We start from the raw sequence: 25,458 nt of genomic DNA on the forward strand, positions 1-25,458 counted from the left end.
GAGGGTCGGGAGGAGGAGGAGGAGTTTTAAGCTCAAACACAAGCCGTGGATGCTGGCCCGCGCTCCTCCCTCGGCCGCACCCGTGCGGTGCTGCCGCTGGCCGAGCGGGACGAGGCAAAATGGCGGCGGCCCGTCCGGCGGGTCAAAGCCGCCCGTGCAGGGCAGGCTTGGCGCCGGGGCTGCGCTGCTCCCGGGCTCCAAAGCCGCGGCTGAGGCGGGCGGCTGGCTGGGGGTGGGGTGGAGGGGAGAAGCGGCGGGCGGCGCTGCCGGGCCCGGCCGGCTGCCCCGGCACGGGGCTGCGTGTGCGCGCAGGAAAGGCCCTTCCGGCGGGATGGCCGGGCCAGAACCTCGCTTCTCCCGCTGCCGTAACCAAGAAGCTGGAGGAGCAGCAGGAGAGGCGGCGTGTGCCCTGTCTGCAGTGCTGAAGTAACACGGAGACACTGGGGCACAGACGGATGAGAGGCTGTGCCAAGATCAGCGCTGGCTGGGCCACCAAAACTGCTGCACAGGTATGTTCATCAACTATTGCCAGATTAAAATAAGATGCAGATGAAAAACATTTGTAAGCCAGCAACTGGATGAGAAAAAAATAGCACTTTCTGTAGTCACAAAGGTAGGCAGCACTCATAGAAAGTCCATATAGAAAAACATCTGTCGGCATGCACATTTAAAAACATATTGTTCATAACAGGATGCTATTTTTGATGTGTCTTCCGGCTGCTACGTATTTGTTACGCACTGGCTGAAAGCCCCTGTCAGGTACACTTCATACAGCCAGTTGCAGCAGCAAAGGGTCTGCTCTCCCTAGATCAGAAACTCCGGTTTCATCTATGGTATGTTTTGCAAAAATATTTCATAAGTATACAAAAGTTCAGAGGTGCTTAGGCCAGTGTCTTTCATGTGATGAATGTGCACTCCGGTTTTACTTGCCAGGTGGGTTGTTCGGCACTGAAAATGTGAACATACCTACTCTTCTTAGTTTATTTCAAATTTCAGAAACTCATTTGTTAAGTTGGTGCTTTGCAAAATTCATTGTTAGAACTACAGAAAATAGTTTGTTTATATAAGCTGATAAATGTAATGTTAGTCTAACAGCTTAAAGATTATATATATTCACTAGCACTATTTATGTATACACAGTAAACTGCTAAAATGAGACCCCAGATGTATAGAAACGCAACTTCAACTAAATGATGAATATTAACTATGGTAAGTTGGGAAAGACTACAGGATGGTTGGAGGACTGAGAAGGTAGGACAGTTAAACTTTATGCTGTCTCTTACTGGTTATAGCCTCCAAAATTATAATAGTGCAATGGCAACTCATGTTCCCCTCCTGCTATGAGGGAAAGCAGTACTGCATTTGCACATAAGGCTTGCACACTGTTGGTGGCTTTCACCTAACTCATACTTAAAACTCTGTAAGAGGTCATTAAGGTGGGATGTGAAAAAGCCCTGTTTAACTCAATACAAGTCTTCCTACTCAATAAAGGCTCACAACCTGCTTGATACGGATTAGTCAGACATTATTTTCAGTTGTTTCGTTACAATGCTACGTATTAATGGCACCCCTTTTCCATGTTCCTAGGCAGCATCCAGAGAATGGAATTTGTCACATCAACACTAAACTGCAGCTAAGCTTCAGTGCTTTATATGGGACTGTTTGGTGGAAGAGGAAACTGCAGTACTGAAAGCAGTTGGTGCTTGAATGCATGAGACCATGACCTCTCACAGAAAGCAAAGAATGTCTTCAGAAACTTGAAGAAATACAAACTCAGTTAAATCCTTTCAAGGTTCTTCTTCACAAGGCAACAATAAACCAGTGTTTCACTTTTCTTAGAGCTGTTACTTGCATAATTGGGGAAAAGGAAAGCTAATGTTCTGACTAAGGTGTGTACAAGATCTATTGCTCTCCCTTCAGACTGAGATTTGTAGTTTGACATACTACTAAAACCACAGAGATCAACTTAAAAAAAAAAAATAAAAGGCAAAACTTTGAGCATACAGACTTTTTTTTTCCCCCTCCTAATAGCAGAAGTGCCTTTTTAGATATGTGGTGAATTAAAAACATGTAGCTGTTTCATAAAGAACATTTTTTTTTTTCACAGCCAGAAATAGGTAGCCTCTGGTAATGTGAAATTGTCAATATAAAGGAATGCAACAGCAAAGTAAGCCAATAATTCATAACTATGACTAAACAAACTGTTTAGAAGGCAAACTAAACTGATTTTAATTAAGTAATATTGCTGCAGGCAGATTGCTCGTAAATGTATCCTCAACTTTATACTACTGAAGTATGGTGTACCTCAGGATGTTAAACGTCAGTACTTTAATGTTTCAACACAGATTGAGTATTTTGCTTTGTATTGTGTGTCTGAAGCTATATTAAGTAAATAGCTAGCAACTTGTCCTAGTTTCACAGGCAGCTGTCCAGCACTGTCAGGTATGATCCCATACGATGGTGAGACTACAAACTTTTCCTTGCTTGTGCAAGTGTGAGAATTTTAACTTGAATAAAACAGGATTAAGCTTTTCTTATTTTAGAAGAGCACTCCTATCCCATATACACACAAGACAGTATCAAGAAGAACACTGCTTAAATTGACAATGATTTATTGTGTTCAGGAACATTTCAATAAATACCATGCTTTTAGCTTCAGTTTGGCACTCGTTCCCCACTAAAATAGGTTGGTTGAGTTTTTTTTTGTTGCATGAACTCCATTGCCAGCAATGGATGTAGCCGAACAAGTTAACAAATAATGCACACAAACAGCAGTTTTCTAAACATACCTCCTCTTTTAAAGGCATGATACAGATTTACTAAACAAATCTCAGGCAAGTTCTTCACAGAAGAAAATTTTGGTATAAGCAGTCTGAACATTGTTTTCTTCACCAATGCTGGTGATTTATTTCATGGAGTACAGTATTTATTTTTGAACAGTACTGATGAATCATTTAAAAAGATCTTTTCCCTTCTTAAGGTAAGCTGAGGCATGTGACTAATACTGAACTGTATGAATTTTAGAGTCGTGTACCTCTTGTGAAGCATTTCATGGCAATCATGGGTAAACATACAGGAAAGGAAAGGCAATATGAGATACGCTGTTCATAGCGGTCTGGAGGATTTGAGTTTTCTTGTTTGTTTTACCTTGCTTTTAAACCACTGTTCAGGTCATAAGGTGTCATTTTAAACAGATGTTTTGTTTGATTTCCATGAAGAACTGTGTTAAAAACACAGTTGAAGAAACTTCCTGCTCATGATGAGAATCAGTTTCAAGTAGTTAAATTTGAATATCCCCATAAATTCCATTCACTTATTAAAAATGTGTTTTTATAAAAGCATCAGGACTACAGAAAACCAGTTAACACAGGGTTAATCTTGTATAATTTTTTCCACAACTGTATTTTACATATCACCAAACTTCTGCTTTAGCAAAAAGAAAAAAAGAATAAAAATAAATTCTCTTTTGACTATTTACACACAGGAATTACCCTGCTGTGGGACAAAATACTTTATTCTACAGTCCCTTTAACCCAAGACGTAATCTTAGGCACCTCCTTTTGTGATTTAGGTTCTTGGAAGTTTTCAGCAAACCTTTCTCTTGCTTTATCCCAGTTCTTTTTATTCTTGCTCTGAATGATCTGAACATCTTCAATTGAGGATGGTCTACTGGTACCCAAACCTGCATGCATCTTATGTAACTGAAGGTGGATCTGTCAAACACATTAATATTGTTGTAACTGCAAGTTAGTTATTCTAAATACTTTAAATCATACTTTATCATAGTAATTCCACCCCCCCTTTGCAAGTGCTTCTCTTTAAGGCTCTACTGTATGTAGATCCCACATGGACATCTAAAGTACTCTTAAAATGATGTGTCAAATCACCAGCTCTGGAACTACGAGTGCTGAATAATGTCACCTGCCACTAACATTACTGAGAAATACTTCTCACCGAGTGAATAGCTCATGAGTCCTGTGCTGGGCAGTCTGACAACAAAAGGCAGAGTGGCTCTGAGCAATACTGCTGCCAAAAGACAACACATCTCTGGTGACAAAAATTGGGCTAACATGGCTGCCAGAGGCCCAGAACTCATAGGCTAGTGACTTCAGAGATTTTCCACTCTCATGGCCCATCCTCTAGCTTGACTTTTGTGCTTACTTCGGCCTCAGAGAAAGTGAAGGATTCCACCACAAGCCCATCTTGAATGCACATAATTGAAAATTACTTCAGTCTTCCTCCAGGCTTTGTATTAAAATGTGAGATTATTAATTCCATGCCCTGAAGCTGCCTGTCCTCCCTTGCTTAATTTCCTAACAAACACAGACATTATGGGGATTTTCCATTCAAAGGACAAAATAACTGAAAAAATTCAAAATACTTCATTAATCAAGTAAAAAAATATTTTTGATTAGTTCTACTAAGATTATCCTTCCTAACCTGATTTTTGAAATGTTTCAAGTGAATAGCAGCTTAGAATTTGACATTTTTTACTGCAAATACATTTCTATTCCTTTTTTTTTTTTTTCAAGTAAAAATGAGAGAGACCCACCGGATCCTTCATACCGCTACCATCCTTGCCTAGGCCTTCTCCTTTCTTCCATCCCATCTTCTCCAACATTTTATGTCCTTTGTTGCTGTTGCTGATTTCACTTTGAAGAAAGTTTAATATAACTGATAAGTAAGAGTTAATACCAAGTGTACACTCTCTACTCAAACAGCAAAAGACGCAAAGGTGCATGCATATGCTGGTCTAGAAACCACAACTACTATTCTGTTCCTACTCCATCAAGAGCTGCCCAGAAGACCCCAGTACAACCTTTTGCCCATTCTTCCATTAGTATCTTCAGTTACCGAAGCCTTGCCAAGCCTCTGGTCAATACCAGCTTTCTTAAAACTCCTTTTTAACTACTTGCTTACTTTTGGAGTTAAAAGATACAGCATGGGTGGGAATTGACTGCGTTACGTAAAAGATAGTATCACTACATCACCCTAACACTAATATTGCATTGTTTCACGCTTCCCTTTACTAACTTAGAAGCACCTACAAGTTCATGTTTCTTAAACAAACAACAAAACAACAAAAAAGCAACTACAGAAGCAAAGAATTAAAGAAAAATATTAAAGTAAGTGTCATTTAAGAGTATGTAAATGGATATTCTGTGATACGCTGGATACTGACCATGAAAGAAACTGCAGGTGAAAGATTTGCATGTGTACATTACTGTGAGTGGATAGGAAAACCAGAAATTGCGACACTTGAAAAACAGACACTATTGAAGGAGTCAGTAGTGCAGGTGGGGAGTTCCTTGATTTTTTGAGTTGGTAAGAATGTGATCTAAGCATCCTTACTGCCAAGTTGGATTCTGTACGGAAGGTGAAAAGTTAATGGAGCATATGAACTGGCAAGTGAGAATAGATAACCATTTTCTACCTCTCCTAACACATTATACACAGGTAATTCATAACCTAACAAACTGTATGCTAGTAATTAATTCTCAATTTATCATCCTTTAAGATTCACTAGGGAAGGACACAGAGGATTTTCCCCTACCCCCAAAACAAACTTACATATGAACAGAAGCTGGACTATCATCTCTCTCGAAGATTCCTGCACTTCCAACGGTCTCTCTGCGTTTTCCTGCTCTGTCTTTGTACTTGGGATTCTTCAATGCTTTGTTGTCTTCATACTCTATGTTCTTTATAAGCAGATTTCATTCCATCAAGACAGAGAAAGTGGGCTTTAAATTCTTTATTTTTGATAACTTCACTGCTTCCGCTTATTTCATCAATTCTAAATTTTATAGTTTTTTGTTACAGTTCTCATTTAGTAGTTTCTTACCTTACAGTCATACCTTGTAAGATATTATTATTGCCATCATCACATAATAATGTAATATTGCCTAATTAATTAAATTCACAGAGGCTGTAAGTAAATTAACAGATTCTCTTGCATCTTTCTCTTGGTATGAAGAATCAATCTCACCATATTAAGCAGAAACCATGTGGACATGCCACTGACTTTTTGTTTAAACATTCAGCCTCTTCAGCAACTATTTCTTCAGAATAGATTACAGAACTAAGCGTGTATATACATCCCATATCAATATTATTTTGGTAGCTGAAGAATTTTAGAGAAATTATGGCATTTTGCTGTCCACACAAATACTTATTAGAAGTGCTAGATGTAACCCCATAGTTCAAATAAATTCTAAACCAGAAGTGACTTAAATATTTACATACTATATTGCCTGTACATTCATGCGGGCATTCATCTATTGTAAAGAGGAATTAAAATAAAAACTTAAATTTCCTTCCTCCTTCCATCATTTTTTCAATTTTCATTATTTTTTCTTTCCAAATAAAAGATAGCACTGCAATTTACTGCAAACTTAATTTGCAGAAATAAAAATAGAAATGTCTTAAGAAATCTTAACCTCAAAAGGATGAGGAATCTTGTACACGTTGGAATGGATCTTATTTTCCTAAAATTTTTTACACAACTTCCATGCCCTGTTACCACCATCTCTCTCTGTAGACAGATTTGTAAATAATTATTATTTAGCATACAAAATACAAGCTTGAGTTAAACTACCAGGCTCAAGTTTGAGTGCACATGAGAACTTTTCTTATTGCCTGTAGTCTACGGCTTAAAACAGGAATCACTAAGTAGATATAGACTTGAAACCATCAACTTTTACCATAAACTCACCTGTAAACCATATTTTACCCGTATCTGTTTTAATGCTTTTCTTCTGACTAACTCCCTCTCTTCTTTGCTAAGCGCTGGGCAAACTAAAAGGAAGAAACATAAGAGAAACATGAGAAATTTTGTTCTAACATTATCCATAGACACAATCACCAAGAAGAAAATACATCATCACGTATTGTAGAACTAATCCCAGTTGACAAGAAAACTGAATTAATTATTATGTTCATAAAGTAAAGAGTTATAATAAACAAATCATGTCCTGTGATAACATGACTCACCAGAAGATTCCTTTTTTCTGTCCAGGCGAAGATGTGCTCTGACTTGTCCTGGTTCACATCCATCACAAGTATCACTGCCAGGATGTATATGAAAAGAAAGCACAGTTTCACCAATCTTCACTTCATCTCCATGCTCCAAGATGTAGGGATCACATTTTGTTTTAGGCTACAGAAAAAGAAAGTTTTGGCAGTCACATTAATTAATTACTAATGAAGAGTACAAAGTCTGTTTCATGACTACTGCTCATAATTTAGTAATTCAGTTTGGTCTCACAATGCAGACTATTTAACTACAATGAGTATTTCACTCCAGCAACTGCAACCATAGTGGATTTTTTCCTAATATAAACCAAACATGAAGTATTTTAAGTGGCCCTAAATATGGAAGGGAACCAAGGAAGACTTAAATTTGAGAAAAAACTTCTTCTCAGTAAGGGTGACAGAACACTGGAACAGGCTGCCCAGGGGGGTTGTGGAGTCTCCTTCTCTGGAGACATTCAAAACCCGCCTGGACATGTTCCTGTGCGACCTCACCTAGGCATTCCTGCTCCGGCAGGGGGATTGGACTAGATGATCTTTTGAGGTCCCTTCCAATCCCAAACATACTGTGATACTGTGATACTGTGAAGACATTTATGTATGAAAGAAGCCTTCCAATGACATTGCTGGTGATTTGCCATAATGTATGTAAAACTGACATATGGCTACAGTTTTCTGCAATGTAGACAGCATTATTAACAACAGGTACTCACCTGGAGAATCTGATTTCCATTAACAACTGTTCCATTCTGACTGCCTTGATCCACAAGAACATAACTTTGCAAATCGTGGTCAAAATACACTTCTGCATGGAACTGATAAATAAAAGCATAAGTGAAATGTTCTTATTAAGCAAATACTTCACAATTTACATGCTATTTGAACATAAGATTTCAGAATATGTTTTGAGGCCTTTTTAAATGATTGGCTCTGGTACTCTAAGTTAATACAGTTCCACACCTTCTGACTTCATCCATGTAAAATGAGAATTAGTAGGCCACAACAGCATGAGCTAAAGTATACTATTAATAATATAACTATTTTGACCATTAACTAATTCAGTACCGAAAAAGTATATACTTTCAATATGGCAAGTATGCTTTACTTAAATGACTGCAAGATTCAATAATACAGCATTTTAAACTCTTCTCATAAATAGAAGTGTTTTGTTTTCCTTGCAAGTTATGTTACAGCACCCCATTTTTTTTCTCTTTCAATTAAAAAAAAGATTCTCATTCTACAGCCTCAGCTTACTTGGTCTTTCCTATCTAAAATAGCTCCCTAAATGCCATGCTTCTGTAAATTTCACATAATTGACTTTCACCTGCATATTAATGCCCAGGACACAACTAGCAGTCATTTGCTGTCCTTTTTTTAATCCTTTCTGATATTGAGACTAGCAATCTAATTTTTTTGTTTTGTTGTTGCAATTATATATAGGTATTCCTCCCAATGCCACAGAGAACAGAGAAAACACAGCTCCTGGCCAAACTCAAAGATATACACTACCATCAAAAAATGGCCACTGAGCAAACCAAGACATCAACTTCTCTGGCTTACCAAGACTCCCAGTAACAACAGAAGTCTAAAAAAGTGACAGTTTCAAATTTGACAAGCAAAGATCCCTTTTGCTATAGTAGAGAAAAAAAACCAGAGTCAATCTGGGAAGAACGTGTTCATTTAAAACAAGTCTCTTCTCATCTTCAAGCAATAGCAGTTGCTACATTCAGTAATGTTGTTCTGAGCTCAACTGCAAGGATTACTTTATGACAAAGTTCTACCTAGCTGGCATCAATATTTTATATACCATTAATACTTAGACTAATATGTTTTCATCAAGTTCAGTAACTAAGAAATTCAAGATTCATATTATGGTGTGGGTTTTTTGTTGTTGTTGTTTGTTTTTGTTTTGTTGTGTGGTTTCTTTTTTTTTACTGTCCATGACACTGTGCATTAGTAAAATTCCAATTAAAAAAAAATTTAGCTTTTCTAGACTTTGAAATCACACTGTTGGTTGTGTTAAATTCCCATTCAGTAAAATACTGTACGTTTTCTTAATTAAGGTGGCTAAACTCAAATTTCATTCTAAAAGTTATTTTTAAAAATTAACATATCATTTTGCAGAATTTAAAGCCATAAAATCTAAAGCTTCATTCATACGCTGATCTACCTTCCAGCAGACAGAAATAAGAGTTACCTTACTGACTCCAACTTCAGGAATCTGAAGTGTGTGTCCAGCATCCTTTTCTCTGGAAGGGAAGTTGATACAGAAATCATGACTCGTAGAAATAGGTCTAATAAGTGGCTTACAAAAGGTGTGCTTCAGTTGCACCTTATCATGTTTATTTTCTGAGCTATCAGGGAGTTTTACAGATGTAACACACTGTGCTGCAATATATACAGTGTAAAGACTTGCTTCAAGGTCCCTTCTTCCATCTGTTAACTATACACAGTAGGTAATGAATATATGATAAAGCTGTACCATTACATTTTTATCTATAAACCTGACATTTCTATCTGAAATTTTATACTTATATAAGGCCTTTACATGATAGTCTGCACTCTGCATCCATCAGGCTCTTCAGTGCATTTTGGCATCAGTCTTAAATGCTTAAGTTGAATACTTGGTAGTGTTAGGCAGGTAATACAAACAATGAAAGAATCTGTATAGAATTTTTTTTTGTCAAAACCACTGCAGTAAGAGGAATAGATTTGTGCATTAGTTTCTTATACTAGGGGATGAAGAAACAATGCAGCTAGCAAAGGACCTATATGCAAACTGCAAGCAGAATTGTCATCTGTTAATCTTCACACAATGCATCTAGAAAACTCCAGCTATAAGAGCAAGTGAAACCACATCTATCAGCATTAGATAAAAGCAGCTGAAAAGCAGTGAGGTTTTCAGTAACTAAGCGAGAAAGCATTAATTCATCATTACAATTCATCTTCCACAATGAACAAACCAGCTTTTTTTATTTTTTAATATTAGAAATGGAAGAATGCATACAGACTAGCACAAACCTCAACCTATTATTTAAAAACAATGAACCAACTCTACTGGAATTCGAATGTGTGAGGAAGTCCGGCATATATTTCCTTGTGATCCTGAATTTCTGAAATGTGTTCTTCCATTTCTAAAATAAGTTAACGTAGTGATCCAGGACAAAGTTTACTTACTTTCTAGAAAAAAACCTCCAGTTTTCACAGAGTGACTAGCCGCTACGCTGCCACTAGGACTCAGACACAAGATCCAGCTATCACCAACAAATTTGCATGAGTGCTGAGCTACATTAACTGCATATGCTATCATCACAGCAAGCATGACGTTATGTGACATGACCTAAATTTCTTATTGTGGGCTAACCTAACTCAAGAGTACCTCACACTTCCTGCATGCTAAGAGGACGAGCATGAAGAGTAGGGACGAGCAACCCACACCTTTTGAAGTGAGGTACAGTTTCAGAAATAATCAATTCCATTCAGTTTTACCTTCCAATTGTAGCAGGTCTCACGGCTGTGATAATATAAAGTGATCCAGTCTGTAGAACTGGTGATCTTATTACAATTACTCTGATACAAGGAGGCCAGATCTTTTCTTCATCTATAATTATTAAAAAACAAAACAAACCCATTAGTACCAACAAATTACAGTTTTACCCATATAGTCCACAACTTTCAAACAAATGATACATGGTCAGCCATTATCTGGCTGACTCCTATGCAACTTTCAGAAAAAATAAAGTATAAGCACATCTGAGAGAAAACTTTGATGAGACTGCTGTTTCAAAGGTGAGCTGCACACTAAAGTATTAAAAATATTTTCCTAATTCTTGGTATTTACATGTGCACAACTGTTTAGTTACAGCAATGAGCTATAAATACACTCACAGAATTTACTAGCATATTATGACTTCATGGACCATTATTCGTAACAGGTTAGAACACAATTTTACTTTGAGAAAAGGCAGCACCTTTTGGTTCACCACGTCACAAACCTACCACTGAGGTTTCTACACAAGCACAGGATGTTATACCCCTAAACAGCTTTTAGGAAAACACCACTACTTATTCCTGGCTACTGTGCAAGTATTGAGAAAGAAACAAACACTGGTAACATATTACACTTTTTAATTCAAAGTATTTCAAGTCACAGGCACTTTTTTTAATTATCCAAACTGCTTTCTTGTAGTTTGGTCTTAATGGGATCCTGGAAAAATACACTAATATCATACAAAAAAGCCACAATAATTCACCTTCATCTTCTGAGTCTTCTGAATCAGCAGTTTCTTCACTTGTTACTTCATCCTCACTGCTGTAGGCTTCACACTCAGAATCTGTAATTTCACCTTCTTCTGGCTCACTCTCTGTGTCTGCTGTTCTACTGTCATCTGTATATGCTGCAGTATCTGGTGTACTTTTGCGTGAATGTGAATTTATACTGTCTGTAGAAACTGATTCTTTAGCTGTTAAACTGTTTCGGGCTTTTGTGTCCATTTTAGTCTTCTTTCTTACATTTGGAGACTCTTCTTCTTCAGCAGAACTTACTTGCTCAGTAGTGGAAAAGCAATTCAGACTGTTAGATGATTTCTGCTCTTCTGTGTCCAAATCCTGGAGGGGAGTTATAAAATGTTACATTCTTTACAGATTGAGTTATTCTAAAGTCTGCCATCAGCCTGTAAGTACATTATGTACTAGGAAGAATTATTTTTGCAACTATTAAGAAATGGTTAAATTTCCAGAAAGTTTAGTGCATGCAATCAACAGAATATTTCGGTTGAAATATTTTCACATTCTACTAGAAATGACTGAAATAATCTTCTATTTGAGAAAGTGACTGCATTCCTCTTCTAAACTTCACATTCCTTCCTCTTTCCACGTACAAAATTAAGATCCTTGTCCACACTTTAAAACTCGTGCAACAGTTTCTTGAATATTTTCCAGTTTTGCTTTTGTGACACTTCTGCCCCTCTCTTACTCAATTCTTGCAACTTTTTCAAAAGTTCTTTAATTGTTCTTCATCATATCTTCCTCTTGATTTTGTCTTCTCATTTTTTCCACCCATGCTCGCCTAATGACCTGCTCTTCCTCCTTTCAAGACTGCCAGTTTAACAAAGCCTTTCATCAAAATACTGTAGAGAACTTCATTTATACTATGTGCAACCTTTCTACTAGTAATCCATTTTCTACTGCAACAAATTTCTCCATTGAATACCAGACAGATTAAATCATTGCAGGTTATTTCATTGCCACTTGATTTCATTAACACAAAAACCACCATCAACATTTTTTTAACTGAGAAATCTAAAGTTTCAGAATAATTTTGCCAGAGTACCTTGAAAATGTAATACCCAATCTAATATGACCACCAAGAGTGGGAGAGGGAAACAGCTTTAAGACATAAAAAAAAAAAAAAATAAAAAAAATATCAGATTAGAAGTTATTTGCCTTCTTGGATTCAGATGAATGCATTCAATTGCCCTGAATTGTAACAAACATAGCAACACAGCAGCTAAAATAAAAAACATCCTTGGCTTTTCTCAGTAAGGTTTTGCATAAAGCAGTCTACATTTCAAGATACATGAATTAACATGAGTGTTAACATCATGGAAATTAACACACTTTCACTTTTCAGAATTGTAAAAACTCATCAGTGGCACAGCTGTAAGACAAACATAAGAATTCCTCTCAGCCCAGCAGGGAAGCTGTTGGATGGGACTTCACAGTTTACTTCTGAAACACTTTCAATTAGACAGCAAATTCTTAGAAACAATCAGCAAATTTTAAAATACCTCATGCTATAGCAGTTAAAACTGAAGGACTAGCAGTTTGTTTAGGGTTTCTCTATAGTGCACTAGCCCCTCTCCCTGAAACCTCTAAGTATTGGAACTAAGAAAGAACAGGATCATAAAGTCACTGCCTAAAGAGAGACACAGTAATCCTGCCAAAAGTAAGACTACACAGTTCATACATGTTAGACAAACTAATTCCATTAGAAATCTTTTTGGCAAATCTGATTATCACATTAAAGATTATTTTTCAGTGGATTTATCTTTGTCTATATTTATGTTTGGTATGGATATTAGATTGATAACCAACATACCAAGGGACTCTGCAATCCTATATGTATTTCTTACCATAATATTGTGAGCTACCAAAACTTCAGTAATCTAATCTGAAAACAGAGAAACTAAACAGTCTGCTCAAATCACAACTCAGGCAAAGCAACAGATGACCGTGATGCACTGATGCCCAAGTATAATGCTCCAACCACTCAGCTCTTTCTCCACAATGAATCCAGTGACACTTGTTTTTGGCATCACTTCAGATATTCTAAATCAGAAAATAAAAATATGCAGTTTCAAAGCCTAGCAACTAAAGAGCAGACACTGTTCTGGGTTGGAAACAGGAATTTAAAAAAAACCACTCTTACAGACAGACCAAGAATTCTGTACATACATTCTGCCAATATGACCATTAAGCCTGTTTTCAGCAGTTTCTGTATTTTCCCACTATCACTACAACCAACTACTAAGAAAACAAATAAATGAGATAGTTCTGTTAAGTACTGATAAGAACGTGATCTGTGCATTTAGAAATTCTTGTACAAAATTGAGGATTTAAAAATGGTATTCCTAAAGAATATGTATTTTGAGCCATTTATGATTTCAGATTTGTATTAAAATGCTCATCTTAATATCTAAAAATTAACCCTATGGATGCTGAATGTATTCTTAAAGCATTTGAGGGGGTCTTTACTTGTGCTGAAGAAATCCTTCTCCATTATATATGGCTACTAGTACTTACACAAAACATATGTAGCATGCATCAAAATGTAACTACTCAAAAAGCACCCAATACCTTGCCTCCATACAATAAATATCATCCTGATTGACCTAACAAGTACTAGCAATGCAGTTCGTTTCTTAAGGTCAAGATATTTAACTCTTCATCCCAATCTCATGATTACAACCACATTTGTTATACCATGGTACAAGGCTCATATATTCCTTCGTATGTCACTTTGCCTAATACATCTAAAAGTTAACATTTTATAACTTTGCCTAATACATCTAAATACATCTAAATACACCTACCTCATCAGTCATATGTTGGATATGGATTGCCTCTATCTGATTCAGCCACGAAAAACCTTTTATCTACTGGGTATGATAATACGATCACTGACTTTTCTCTCACTAAGCATGAGTAAAGTTGAGAAGTGGGATAAATCTGATCCATAATAAACTATTGCTTAACTACAGGGCTGAGTTGGTTCGTATTTCCGCATCCCTGACAAAGACAGCCACAGGTGCAAGTGAAATCAGGATTTTTATAATATGTAATTCTTAAAAGATCACTGCTCATGGGATACAAGTCATGTTCATGTGAATTGATGGCTTTTCTTTATGAAGAATAGACCACAAACTGCTGGTAACAACCTTCTGAAGTGCAGATTGGTTTACTTACAAAATATACATGAATGACCATAGTCACTGAAGAGGTTTTAATGAAAAACTCAAAATATTTTAAGCATTTAACTATACTTTTTGCATTACTGTGACAGAGCAAGACATTTTGTCTTTCAAGACTTCACATTTTTCTGCATTATGCCTGATCAACATGCATGTTCAACAATTCTTCAGCATGCCTACAAATTAGAACTTGAAAAATTGTTGCGAGCATAATTAGCTTAATTCTAAAAAATGCACTGTTTAAACTGTATTGTTTTCTAAATTAATGTATTTTATACAAAACATGTAAATATAAAAAATACAACTTTTCAGAAATGCAGTCTTCTTGCCTGTTAGTTTGCTAGAAGTTCAGTAGGTGACTCAATGGAACCCTGGGTACTCAATGCCCTCATCTAAAGGGCTTAATATTAGACCTTTAGCACTGACTCTTTCAATTTGAAGTATTAATCTGAAATTCAGTATTTTGCTAAAGATTTTAAAATAGCTTTTTCACTCAGATGACTAAGCTTTCACTTGCTAGCACCGTTTCACAAGTACATCAGTTACTGTCTTCTACCCTACACAACACTTGGAATTCCCAATGCAAAAAAAAATCTAACTAAAAGGCAGAGAAAGAATAAAGCTCTTCCTATGTCATAAAGACCCCACTTTATACACTGCTGTACAGCTCTGAAATAGAGGAAACATAAATATAAATTAGCCTTACCTAAAGAAGGCATAGTTTCTTTAGCCAGCACACCCTATGTTAATGCAGCGATGCTAAATATGTCTCTTCCTAAATATTTTAAATGCCATCAAAGTTTTCTTCAGATGTTTTACTTATACATTGTTTCAAATACATTTCAAAGTTACTTTGTAGATGAACTGATTTTGATCAAATAACTTTAAAAAAATCCCTTAGGAAAATAGGTACCTAAATATCAACTACTAGATATTATTTTTCCTCTAATAAAAATATCAAGGTTAAAGGTAAACATCCACAGACTGGTGTGTTTGGTGTCTGAACTCTACCTTCACCAGAAGCTGCCAATCCAAAAGAAGAAATCTTCAGATTAGCCATGGTGTCTGTCAACTGACGTACCTAAAGATGGGATGAATATCAGCAAATAGTAAACTACATGTGATTAAAAAAAAAATTTAAAAAAATAACTTCTTGAAGCGCTCTGTGGGAAATACTACTACAAAGGCCTCGTATCTCCTACCAAAATAGCTAGAGTGCTTCGTGGTGGAAAAGAATATGGCAGAAGTTAATTTTGAGCACCACACTGAAATAAAATTTATTAGATGGTAGTTTAAGAATAACTGTAAAAGTAATTTCTGAGAAAAAAAAAAAGCCTACGTCAGACCCTGCATCTAAGTGTTGCTATGTATTTCTAACAGCCCAAATCCAGCAAGTAGAACTACATGATCACTCCTGCATACAGTCTATTCTCCAACCTGTATGGAAGCACTGGATCTAGATATTGTAACACAGATCACACTATCATTGATTTTGTGATTTTTTTTTTTTAACTCTTCTAAATTTATATACTTAAAGGTTTTTCTTGTACAGGAGATAGTTACGGTATTTCTTGCCCCACTGTTTGGTTTTTTTTTTGCCTACCACTACCATTGGAACTGAACTACATGCCTGAAAGTTTCAAAGCATTCCACCCACTCTCTTTATGTGAGCAGCACAGAGGCTCATTATGGCAAATAAAATTCCTGATTGCCTATCAAATATCTAGCATGTGGGCAGCATACTTAGTCTCACAAGTCAAAAGAAAACTATTTGTAATACAGAAGTTTGGTGACTGAGAAGAATCTCTTTAAAGAAAGTTCTTGTATAAATTAGGAATATTCTTCAGGAAATACTAAGCACAAGTTCCCCTGAATTCTTCGCACCCTCCTCTATCCCTTCGCCCCGCCCCGTAGTTAGAAGTAAATTCATTTTAGTTTCTTTTTTTTTTTTTGTTTGCTCATTAACGTAATTAAAAATACAATAATATTTTAACAGATAAATTTTATTTTTCAGATTTTCAGATTTATATTCCCATTTTGAAAATGCTGCAATATTTGTAGAGAATACATTGTAGTGTTAAGCATCCCAACTTACTACTTAGAAAGAGATACTATATGTAAGATAGGTGAGCACATCAAGTTCTTCACAATAGCTACAAACCAAACTGCAACTAAAAAAACTGTCCTGTGAACAGAAACAGAGAGTTAACAGATTGGCCTAGTTATGGTCTTTTTGAGATTAAAGAGGCAAACTTTGGTTTAAATAGATTAAGCCATTCAAAACTCATGTGCAATTTTTGTAAAAACTATACAACTACCAGTATCATCTACGTAGAAGTATCTGCTGTGATAATCTACACATGCAGCTGCTAAATTCCCTTATTTCTTGTATTTGACAACTTTTAAGTAATTCTTACTGTCAATACTTGTTTGCATTTACTCCTTTAATTTAGAAAGAAAACAAGTTTAACAAGTGTTTTGTGTACTTGAGGTTCTGTAACTACTGCTGTCTACCCCCTCTTCACGTGCATATTCTTATGAACCAAGAATAATAATGTTCAGGGGGTGTCTGACATATTCCCAGAGTTAAATCCTGCTTTATTGGTTTATTTTCCACTATTAGTGGTCTGCAGACCAGGCAATAAAACCATTACCCTACTTGTACTGGCTGTAGAAAAAGAAAGTTGGGTAAAACCTACTTGGGTCAAGAAATTAGGTAATGTTTGGAGGCCTTTTTCAGGCTAGTAGCGCAATTTAATAACCAACATGGAAAAGCAATAATGAAGTCCTAATCTTCAAAATAGTTGTTGCAACTTTAATAATTTAATCAGTATTCAGGGAAGGTGTTACTTTAACTTGAGATTTTTTTTGTCGAGAGTGGAAGAGGGAATAGGGAAGGTTGGGCCTAAGAATGTAGGAAAGCATATCAACAGACAACACCTAAAGTACAAAGTTCTGCTTAAACCCAGACATGTTTGGGTTTGCTTTAGGATGTAAATAATACAATAACTAGCATAACTAATTAGTGCCTTTATCAACACCAGACCAAACTGGATAACAGCAATATTGCTAAGAAATATGAAGCATCTATGAACTGGATGGTGCAGCTTACAAACTATTTTTTCAGTTTTATAACAAAAAACCATAATATTTTATTATAATAATTTTTTTTATTGTAATGTAACCTTTTATTTACACTAATGAATGAATTTCTTATATGAGCAAGAACCACACAACAAGAACGAAGTATTTTAACTCAGCCACATAAAATATTACAGTAAGGTGCTTTGTTTTTTCTAAACCTAAAAATGCATTTACATAAAAGTGCACTGACAAAAAGGCATTCCTTTATTTTTGAAGTTTAAAGTGTAGAGTACTTGCTTTACTTTGTATTCTCTCTTTTCTGGTTTTAAAAAATAGAAAAGGCCTTGACTCTTACTATGGCACTAACTTTCACTTACTGTTCACAGATGCAAAGATATGTGCACTACAAAATCTGTTTCAAATGTTTTTCCTATTATCTTGTTGGTCAAACAAGTTAATTCACAAATAAAGCACTCAGTTCACTAATAAAACACATGATAAAAAGTGGATGTTTACCTCCTACCTTGTTACTGTACAAGCTTCACAAAAAAGATTTGTTAACAAGACCATCTATATAAAAAAAAATTATCAATATAAAACAAGCTAAAGGCAAGTAGCTATCTATAGTATAATCAGATGACAGAAGTGGATTGTATGGGATTCCAAAAAAGTAGCCAAAATTCTTTGTTAGGTCAGAGCTATTTATGCCACTGAACATCACTTGATTTAGGTCAATATGTGACAATTCATCACAGAACAAAGTTTGAGATTTATTAATTGCACTATATGATAAGGGTTCAGTCCTACAAACTTGCCATGATGCTTGCCTGACACACGATGAATCAAGTTTCATATCAACAATTCCTTTTGAGATTAGCAGAATGTTAATTCAGCAGTTGCACACAGCATGCCCAGAACTTGGACAGGAGTAAAACTCTTCAGCTGCATTAGCTCCCCTCTCTTAAGCCTAAAGGGATCATTACACTTAGTGTTGCTAAGTATCCTCTTCAAGCTTTCAAAATGAAATGATGTACATTAAGTTTACTCAAAAAGTAGAAACTCCCACACTACTCACAATCTATTTATAAAATCTGTAATCCATGAAGTACCACTATGTATTTAACCTGGCTTCACTGGTTCTTAATGTAAACAGTTTCCATTTTCAAGTCTTTCAGAAGACTTTACTCCTAATACAAAATATGTTTAAACTCTGCACTGATACTACGTAAGTATTATGTCAGAGTATTTGTATACTAACTTAACAATTTCAGATTTCAACCAATCAGCTTGAATGGGGCCTATATAATGAAATTACACAATGGTTAAAGCAATAGCTTTAAATAATGCAAGCTAAGGAGCACTGCAAACTGAATAAAACAAAAGATTCACTTAAGTCATAAACTAAATTCACAGATAGGACTATACAAATTAGATTCAACATCAGTAACAGTGTTCATTGAGAAAATGCTTCTTGAGGTTCAATAGCTGTTACAATAAAACCTCTGGTGTTTAGGAGTGAGCAATATTTTTCAAGGTGGCCACTATGTACTACCTGGTATGCTTTATTGGCAATAAGAAAAACAACAGAAAAGAAATAACGTTTTCTGTAACTTAAGATACAGCTTAATTACAATGGGCATTTATTACAATGTACAGCTTATCCACACACTATGGGCAACAAAAATGTAATTGACCAAATGAAATATCAATAGGAGAGCATAATATGCAAAGAATTAGAACTTCACAGACATTTCATCCATCCTAAATGATGGTAAAATGTCAACAGAAAAAACTTTGGAATACAGAGCCAAAGAGAAGGGGTTGTGTGTGTGTGTGTGTGTGTGTGTGTGTGTGTGTATTTTCAAAACCTTCAGCCATTTTTTGATTCATCAGGTAGATAAAAAACCTCAAACAAAACCAAAACAAAAAACCCCAACAAAACAAAAACACTCGAACAACTGAAAACAAAAAAACAGCCAAAACCTTAAAACCAAGACACTGAAGTAGCACTCAATTTCTGACATAAATCCAGTCCAGAGTGTACTCCAAATTCATTCTAATGTCCTTGCTAATCAGAGAGCTTCACTGACACTCCCTTTTAGACATCTATGCAGTTTTATTATTAATAAAATAAACATTGAAAAAGTGATGGAATCCAAGTTTAGAGTTTCATCCTTAATCACTCACTGGGAAAACTATTTGAACACTTGCTACATGTTATCAACCTGCTGTATATGGTTTAAAGATGTTTGAATCCTTCAGAAAAAAAGCATCCATTCCATAAATTGCAACATGAAAAAAAGGTTTTGCATTTCTACCCATCAGTTCTAAAGTTACCTTATACTCATTTGCAGCAATTCGCTCCGGTTCTTTTCTCTTCTTTTTCCCTTTTTTATCCTTGGTGTGCTGAGTACCAGAGGCCTGATAAGACTGCAGATCCACTCGTGAATGAAACTGATATCGGCCACTTTCCACATCACAATAGTAATAAATTCCAGTTGCTGGATCATAATATAGTTGATTTTCCTTTATAAGAAACAAAGAACAATGTTATCATTACTTAAATAGATCCATTGTTTAAAGAAACAGTTAATAAAGAACCTCATGCTAAGTTAAAAAAAATACTTAAATGTACTAAAGAACCATTGTGCCTTTGACCCTGGCTGGCTACCAGGCAACCATCCAGCTGGTCTCTCAAACCCTGTACTCAACAGGAATGGGAATAAGATTAAAAGCTCATAGGTCAGGAGAAAAACAGGCAGATCACCCTCATGTGCCAGATTCAATTTGGTGAAAATAAAACGTAATTTATTGCCTGTTAAAAGAGTGCTGGAAGACGAGGAACTAAGACAAAACACCTCTCCCCAACCCTTTTCCCCCAAGTTCTACTTCATTCCCAGTTCTTCTACCTCCCTTCCCATGGCTTAAGCAGTGCAGAGAGATGAGAAGTGGAGAGTTGCAGTCAGTTCATAACAGTTTGTCTCTGCTGCTCCTTCTCTTTCACACATTTCACCTGCCTTCTGCCAAGGCAACCTGCTCTGGCATGGGCTCCCCACAGGCCACAGCTCCTTAAAGAGCTCTCTTAATGAAAAACATATGGCAGAAATTAACCATTATGAAATTTTGATCCACTATCTGACATATTTTCTTAAAGAAATATTTTCTTTCCCATAACAGACTAGTTGGTAACAGTACTCAAGTAAAAGCAAAAGTATTTTGTGTATTTTCTCTCAACACACTCCTCATAGATTTAGTTCAGCAATCTGTCTTCTTCTAAACAAGCCCTCTTTTACCTCAAGCTTTTTTAAGAGTTACAGAGCAAATTTATAGTATAAAATTCGTACAATGCCAAGGAAGTTAAAGATCTCTGAGACATCAAAAAGAACTGGATGAAAATCTAAATTAATATCTTGCATGATATATTTGACAGTAATAATTCAACAACTAATTAACAAGTTTCCATTACTATTAGTCTTCAGTAATATGTTATTCAAATCAAAGCCAGCTTGGATCTTGCTTCTTTGCTAACATCAACTTCTACTGCTAAAACTTTTGCAATAGAGAAAAAATGCCAAGGGTTCTGAAAATGATCCTTACCGAATTATAGTAGAATCCAGTGCTATGGTCATAATACAAGCCTGTATTTTCATCGTAAATAAATCCGGTTTGTGAAACAGCAGCTTCTGCAGCAGCTCTCAAGCTCTCTGCCAAAGAACCCTCTGGTACTGAAGTATCTTCTACTTCCTGATACCACAAAGTAAGAAATTAAGTTTTCTTCTAAAAAGAACCTCCTTGAATCTTTAGCATTTTACAAAGTCCTATTTTAAATAAAACAAATTAGCGCTCTACAGACTTTGATTGTTTCAAGAACTACGAAACAAGAAGGCAAAAATTTATTTGTAGTTTACTGATAAAGTCCTACTTATTTCAGTGGGACCAGGACTTTAACCTGTGCCTTTCATTTTCCCCTCACCTTCATTCAAGTGGTTTGCATCAAGAACACACACAGTGAATATCCTTCAGTACATTCCTAATACAGATTTCTGCTCTCCATTCCATTTCGGTTGCTATATGCTAAGGCACAAAATCAGTTAAGTGAGATGGAGCGATCTAAGAGAAGGCTGGACAGCAGGGAAATAGTACCCACACCAAAATAAACCAATAAAACTCCCCAATAACTTTCTTCTTCTTACATGTTGCCTCCTTATATCAACAGAAGAAGAAGAAAAAAAGTACACTTCAAGAAAGTCGGCATGGCTATATTGAAAATACTCTGCTGATAACAGAATACCACACTTCCAGGTAATGTACGATATATGTTTTAGAATGTGGTGTTTGTTTTTTCTTCTTTTTTAAAACAAATCTAGGAGTATGCTATGCTTAGAACATACTACACATTCACTAGTTTCAAAGGACAAGGATGTTTGTCTGTTATCAGCAGCACCACACCATCATAAAAAATAATTTCATACGACAACATCAAGACCAAAAGCATATCTTCTAAATGAGATAAAATATTACTAGAGTGCTGACTCCAGAATTGGTAAAATCCCAAACAGTTCTACAACCTGTGAATTCCGGATGAAATTTTCCTCTTCTCCACCTTCAGGAATGTCAGTGGTGTCGATCTTTAAAGGAATACTAGCACCTGTCTCTGAGTCCTCTGTGGAATTATGCTCAGTGCCTTCAGTTTCATGATTGTGCTGCACTGGCAGTTCAGATCCACAATCCTGACTATCAGTGTGATTGTAATAATTTTCATAGTAGTAATAATCTGCAGGGGAAAAAATAAAAGTTGAAGTTGCATATATTAGCAAAGCAATAGTTTACACAATGCAGTTTCAGGATCTTAAATGTTAAACTCAAAATGTATTTATATGTAAGCTAATGAAAATCAATTATTAGGTAGCTCCTTTGAATTTATTCTACTCTTACTGAACAAATTATGTCTTGTTTTACTGTACTTTAAAAGTTGGTAAAACATGCATGTGTGTGAAGTGTGCGATTACTATTTAACTATGTTACTATGTAACAGGTTACAATGGCACGAATTCTGCTACAGACTAGGCTAAATTTTATCCTGTTCTAAAAGGAATGTCTTGAATAAATACGAAATGGTCTGAGAGACAATGTTAGGTTACTGGGTTTAATGCAGCTAAGGATATACACTTGAAATGTGTTTTATATTTAAAAAAATTCAAAAGAAGATACTGTTCTAGATGCCTGTTTAAGCAATCACCAGCCTCTCTACCTGCTTGTGACCACACAGCATAGTCCTCTGTCTGTACTTCTATGCTAGATGTATCTTTCTCCTTCCTCTTACGGAGTTTCTTAGTGAGTTCTTCCACCTGAAAGAAAAACAGCATGTTACAGAATACAACGCTGCCTTGTAGGAGTCTATGCCACAAAAGAGTATCAGCCTATTTTACACTCTATAATTCAAACAAAACTTGAATGCATCATGGGTGCTTCAATTATCTTTGGCAGGAGGCAACTTCCTACTCAAATTGTTGGTATAATGAAAAACGCGATTTCTGGTCATGAAAGGTGTAAGAATAAAGGCGAGCATATTGGAGGGAAAAAAACACTGAAACAAGGTTATTTTTAAGGTGCCAGCACTGAAGAGTTGGATTTGAAGCAGCAAGCACTGTCCTGTGATGACAAACTGTGGCATTTAAAAAACTCCTCTAGTTTGCCACCAGCATCCACTGGGCAGTTCTTCCACACTTTCTTCACCTCACCTCGTTTAAGCTTTTTTCCTTCTGCTAAATGTAGTTTTTCCTTCTGACCGCAAAACCAACTTTCTGGCAGTGAAGACGTTACGCTTCTCCCCTCCACCACCACCACCTGTCGAGCCAAATGCTGAACGTTGACTCGGGAAAAGAAAGCAGCGCTTTCTCTGCTCGCCGGCGTCCCGCAGCCCGGGAGAGGCGGGTGGGCTCCGGGGGCCCGGGCCCCGCCTGCCCGTCCCGGCGGATGCGCGGCCAGAGCGCTCGGCAGGATACGGGGGGGCTGAGGGGTGGCCGGTCGGCGGGTGACAGCGGTGGGGATAGCTGGCAGGGCCGGGGAGGGGGGCAGACGGTGCCGGTGGCGCCGGTTCCCGGGAGGGGCCCTACCTGTCTCCTCAGCGACTCGTTGTCCTCCCGCGCCTCGCGGTAGAGCCGCTCGGTGCGGCGCACCCGGCGCTGCGCCCGCTCCAGCTGCTCGCGGTAGGCGCCCAGGTCCGCCTCCAGCGCTGCCACCCGCTCCCGCAGAGCCCGCTGCTCGCCGCCGGGCGGGGAAGCCATGCCCGCCCGCTCCTCAGCGTCCGCCCGCCGGCCGCGGCCCAGCGCCCGGGACAAAGCGGCGGCCGCGGCCCCGCCCGCCGGCCCCGGCCATGGCGCCCGCCCGGGCGCGAGGGCAGCGATGACGGGGTCGCGCGCCCGTTCCCCCGCAGCGCGCGAGAAACTGCTCTCAGCGGGAAAACGGCGTGACCTGGAAGAGACCTGGAGAATCCGGAAGTGCCGGGGGGGGGGGGGGCGTGTGTGGGTTGTGCGCATGCGCCTAACACCAGCCTGTGGTTGCCAGGCGACGGACGGGGCGGTAAGGGCCTGGTCCGGCGAACCGGCCGCGGGCGGGCGGTCAGTGAGGAGAATCGTAAGTCGTTCACAGAATCACAGAATGTCAGGGGTTGGAAGGCACCTCGAAAGATTGCCTAGTCCAGTCGCCCTGCCGGAGCAGGAACACCTAAGTGAGGTTACACAGGAATGTGTCCAGGCGGGTTTTGAATGTCTCCAGAGAAGGAGACTCCACAACCCCCCTGGGCAGCCTGTTCCAGTGTCTGTCACCCTCACTGAGAAGAAGTTTCTTCTCAAATTTAAGTGGAACCTCTTGTGTTCCAGTTTGAACCCTTGTCTTACCATTGGTTGTCACCGAGAAGAGCAGAGCCTGGCTCCGTTCTCATTACACTCAACCTTTATATATTTGTAAACATTAATGAGGTCACCCCTGGGGCTAGCACAGCTCGTGGCAGGGAGAGCGTTGGAGATAGTCTGAGGAATGACCAGAAAAGCCCAAAGAGAATCGGAGTGTTAATTTCGGGGCCTGTGTGGGGTGGTCTCACTGCTGTAAGTGCTAGAAGTCTGCTAATGGCCTGAAATCTGTCAACGGCCTCAATCATCAATTTTACCTGGTCATGCCAGGGAGAGTTTGTTGCTATTGGCGTGCTCCCAGGTTTCACATCACAGAGTGAAAAGTAATTCTGACACGTACACTGTTCTACAAAAGTGCAGCATGGTTTTGCTTGTGATTTTTTTTTTTCCCTTGAGATTTGTCAGTCGCTGTTGCGGCAAACCACTTCATATCCTGGCTAGAAATTGGAGTGTCTGGAGGGTGTTGCCACTGTAGCCATCTAAGCAGCATTCAATGCTATGTTAAATCTGCGCAGAGAGTTGCGAAGTTATAGTCCTGTATAAATTTCTGTTGCTGGGATTTCTAGAGGCAGCTGCAGAGGATTCATGGGTTTTCCCCCATAGCCCCATCTCATTATGATAATTTTCAAACTTTCACCTCACAGGCCTCTGTTTCATGTGTTTTTGTACACCTATTTCATATATATATTTCATATAGCCTTTTTTTAGGCCTTTCTGTGACTGCTGGTTCCTGCTGTGCTCAAAGAGTCTTAGCATCAAATTAGTGATTATTTTTGTCACTGTAATCTAGGCATTTCTGAAATGTTTTTACTTTGGCCTCATGCCATTGCTTACTAAAGCTTGGTAGCAACATGGGACTACAACAGGCTTCAGGTTACACCTCAACACAAACAAGCTTGAACATTATGTAGCTCTTGTGGAGAGCAGATAATACAACACTTTCAGTCTATGTGTTAGAAGTT

The 25,458-nt window shown here is 37.7% G+C and overlaps 1 protein-coding gene and 1 long non-coding RNA gene across 3 annotated transcripts; one reads left to right on the forward strand and one right to left on the reverse strand.

The window, feature by feature from the left end:
* The first annotated feature begins 79 nt into the window (after nucleotides 1–79).
* Nucleotides 80–7,142, forward strand: LOC309451663. The gene is made up of 3 exons (XR_014186303.1): nucleotides 80–509; nucleotides 1,588–1,807; nucleotides 7,016–7,142. It is a non-coding gene; the product is annotated as an uncharacterized lncRNA (long non-coding RNA).
* AGGF1 (angiogenic factor with G-patch and FHA domains 1) lies at nucleotides 2,596–24,067 on the reverse strand. Of its 2 annotated transcripts, none has more exons than XM_082075584.1 (14): nucleotides 23,702–24,067; nucleotides 22,837–22,933; nucleotides 22,154–22,359; nucleotides 21,183–21,329; nucleotides 19,923–20,111; nucleotides 11,283–11,637; nucleotides 10,519–10,630; nucleotides 9,227–9,278; nucleotides 7,743–7,844; nucleotides 6,991–7,156; nucleotides 6,713–6,795; nucleotides 5,572–5,699; nucleotides 4,553–4,652; nucleotides 2,596–3,713 (listed from the first exon to the last, which is right to left on the reverse strand). In XM_082075584.1, exons 1-14 carry the CDS (start codon nucleotides 23,870–23,872, stop codon nucleotides 3,513–3,515), a joined length of 2,109 nt encoding a protein of 702 aa, XP_081931710.1. In that variant the 5' UTR covers nucleotides 23,873–24,067; the 3' UTR covers nucleotides 2,596–3,512. The 2 variants fall into 2 exon arrangements, with proteins under 2 accessions (XP_081931710.1, XP_081931711.1); XM_082075585.1 differs by lacking the exon at nucleotides 11,283–11,637 and adding an exon at nucleotides 15,513–15,582.
* Between the last annotated feature and the right edge of the window lie 1,391 nt (nucleotides 24,068–25,458).

Source organism: Streptopelia decaocto (assembly GCF_964273445.1).
Source record: "Streptopelia decaocto genome assembly, chromosome: Z".
Lineage (NCBI taxonomy): Eukaryota > Metazoa > Chordata > Aves > Columbiformes > Columbidae > Streptopelia > Streptopelia decaocto.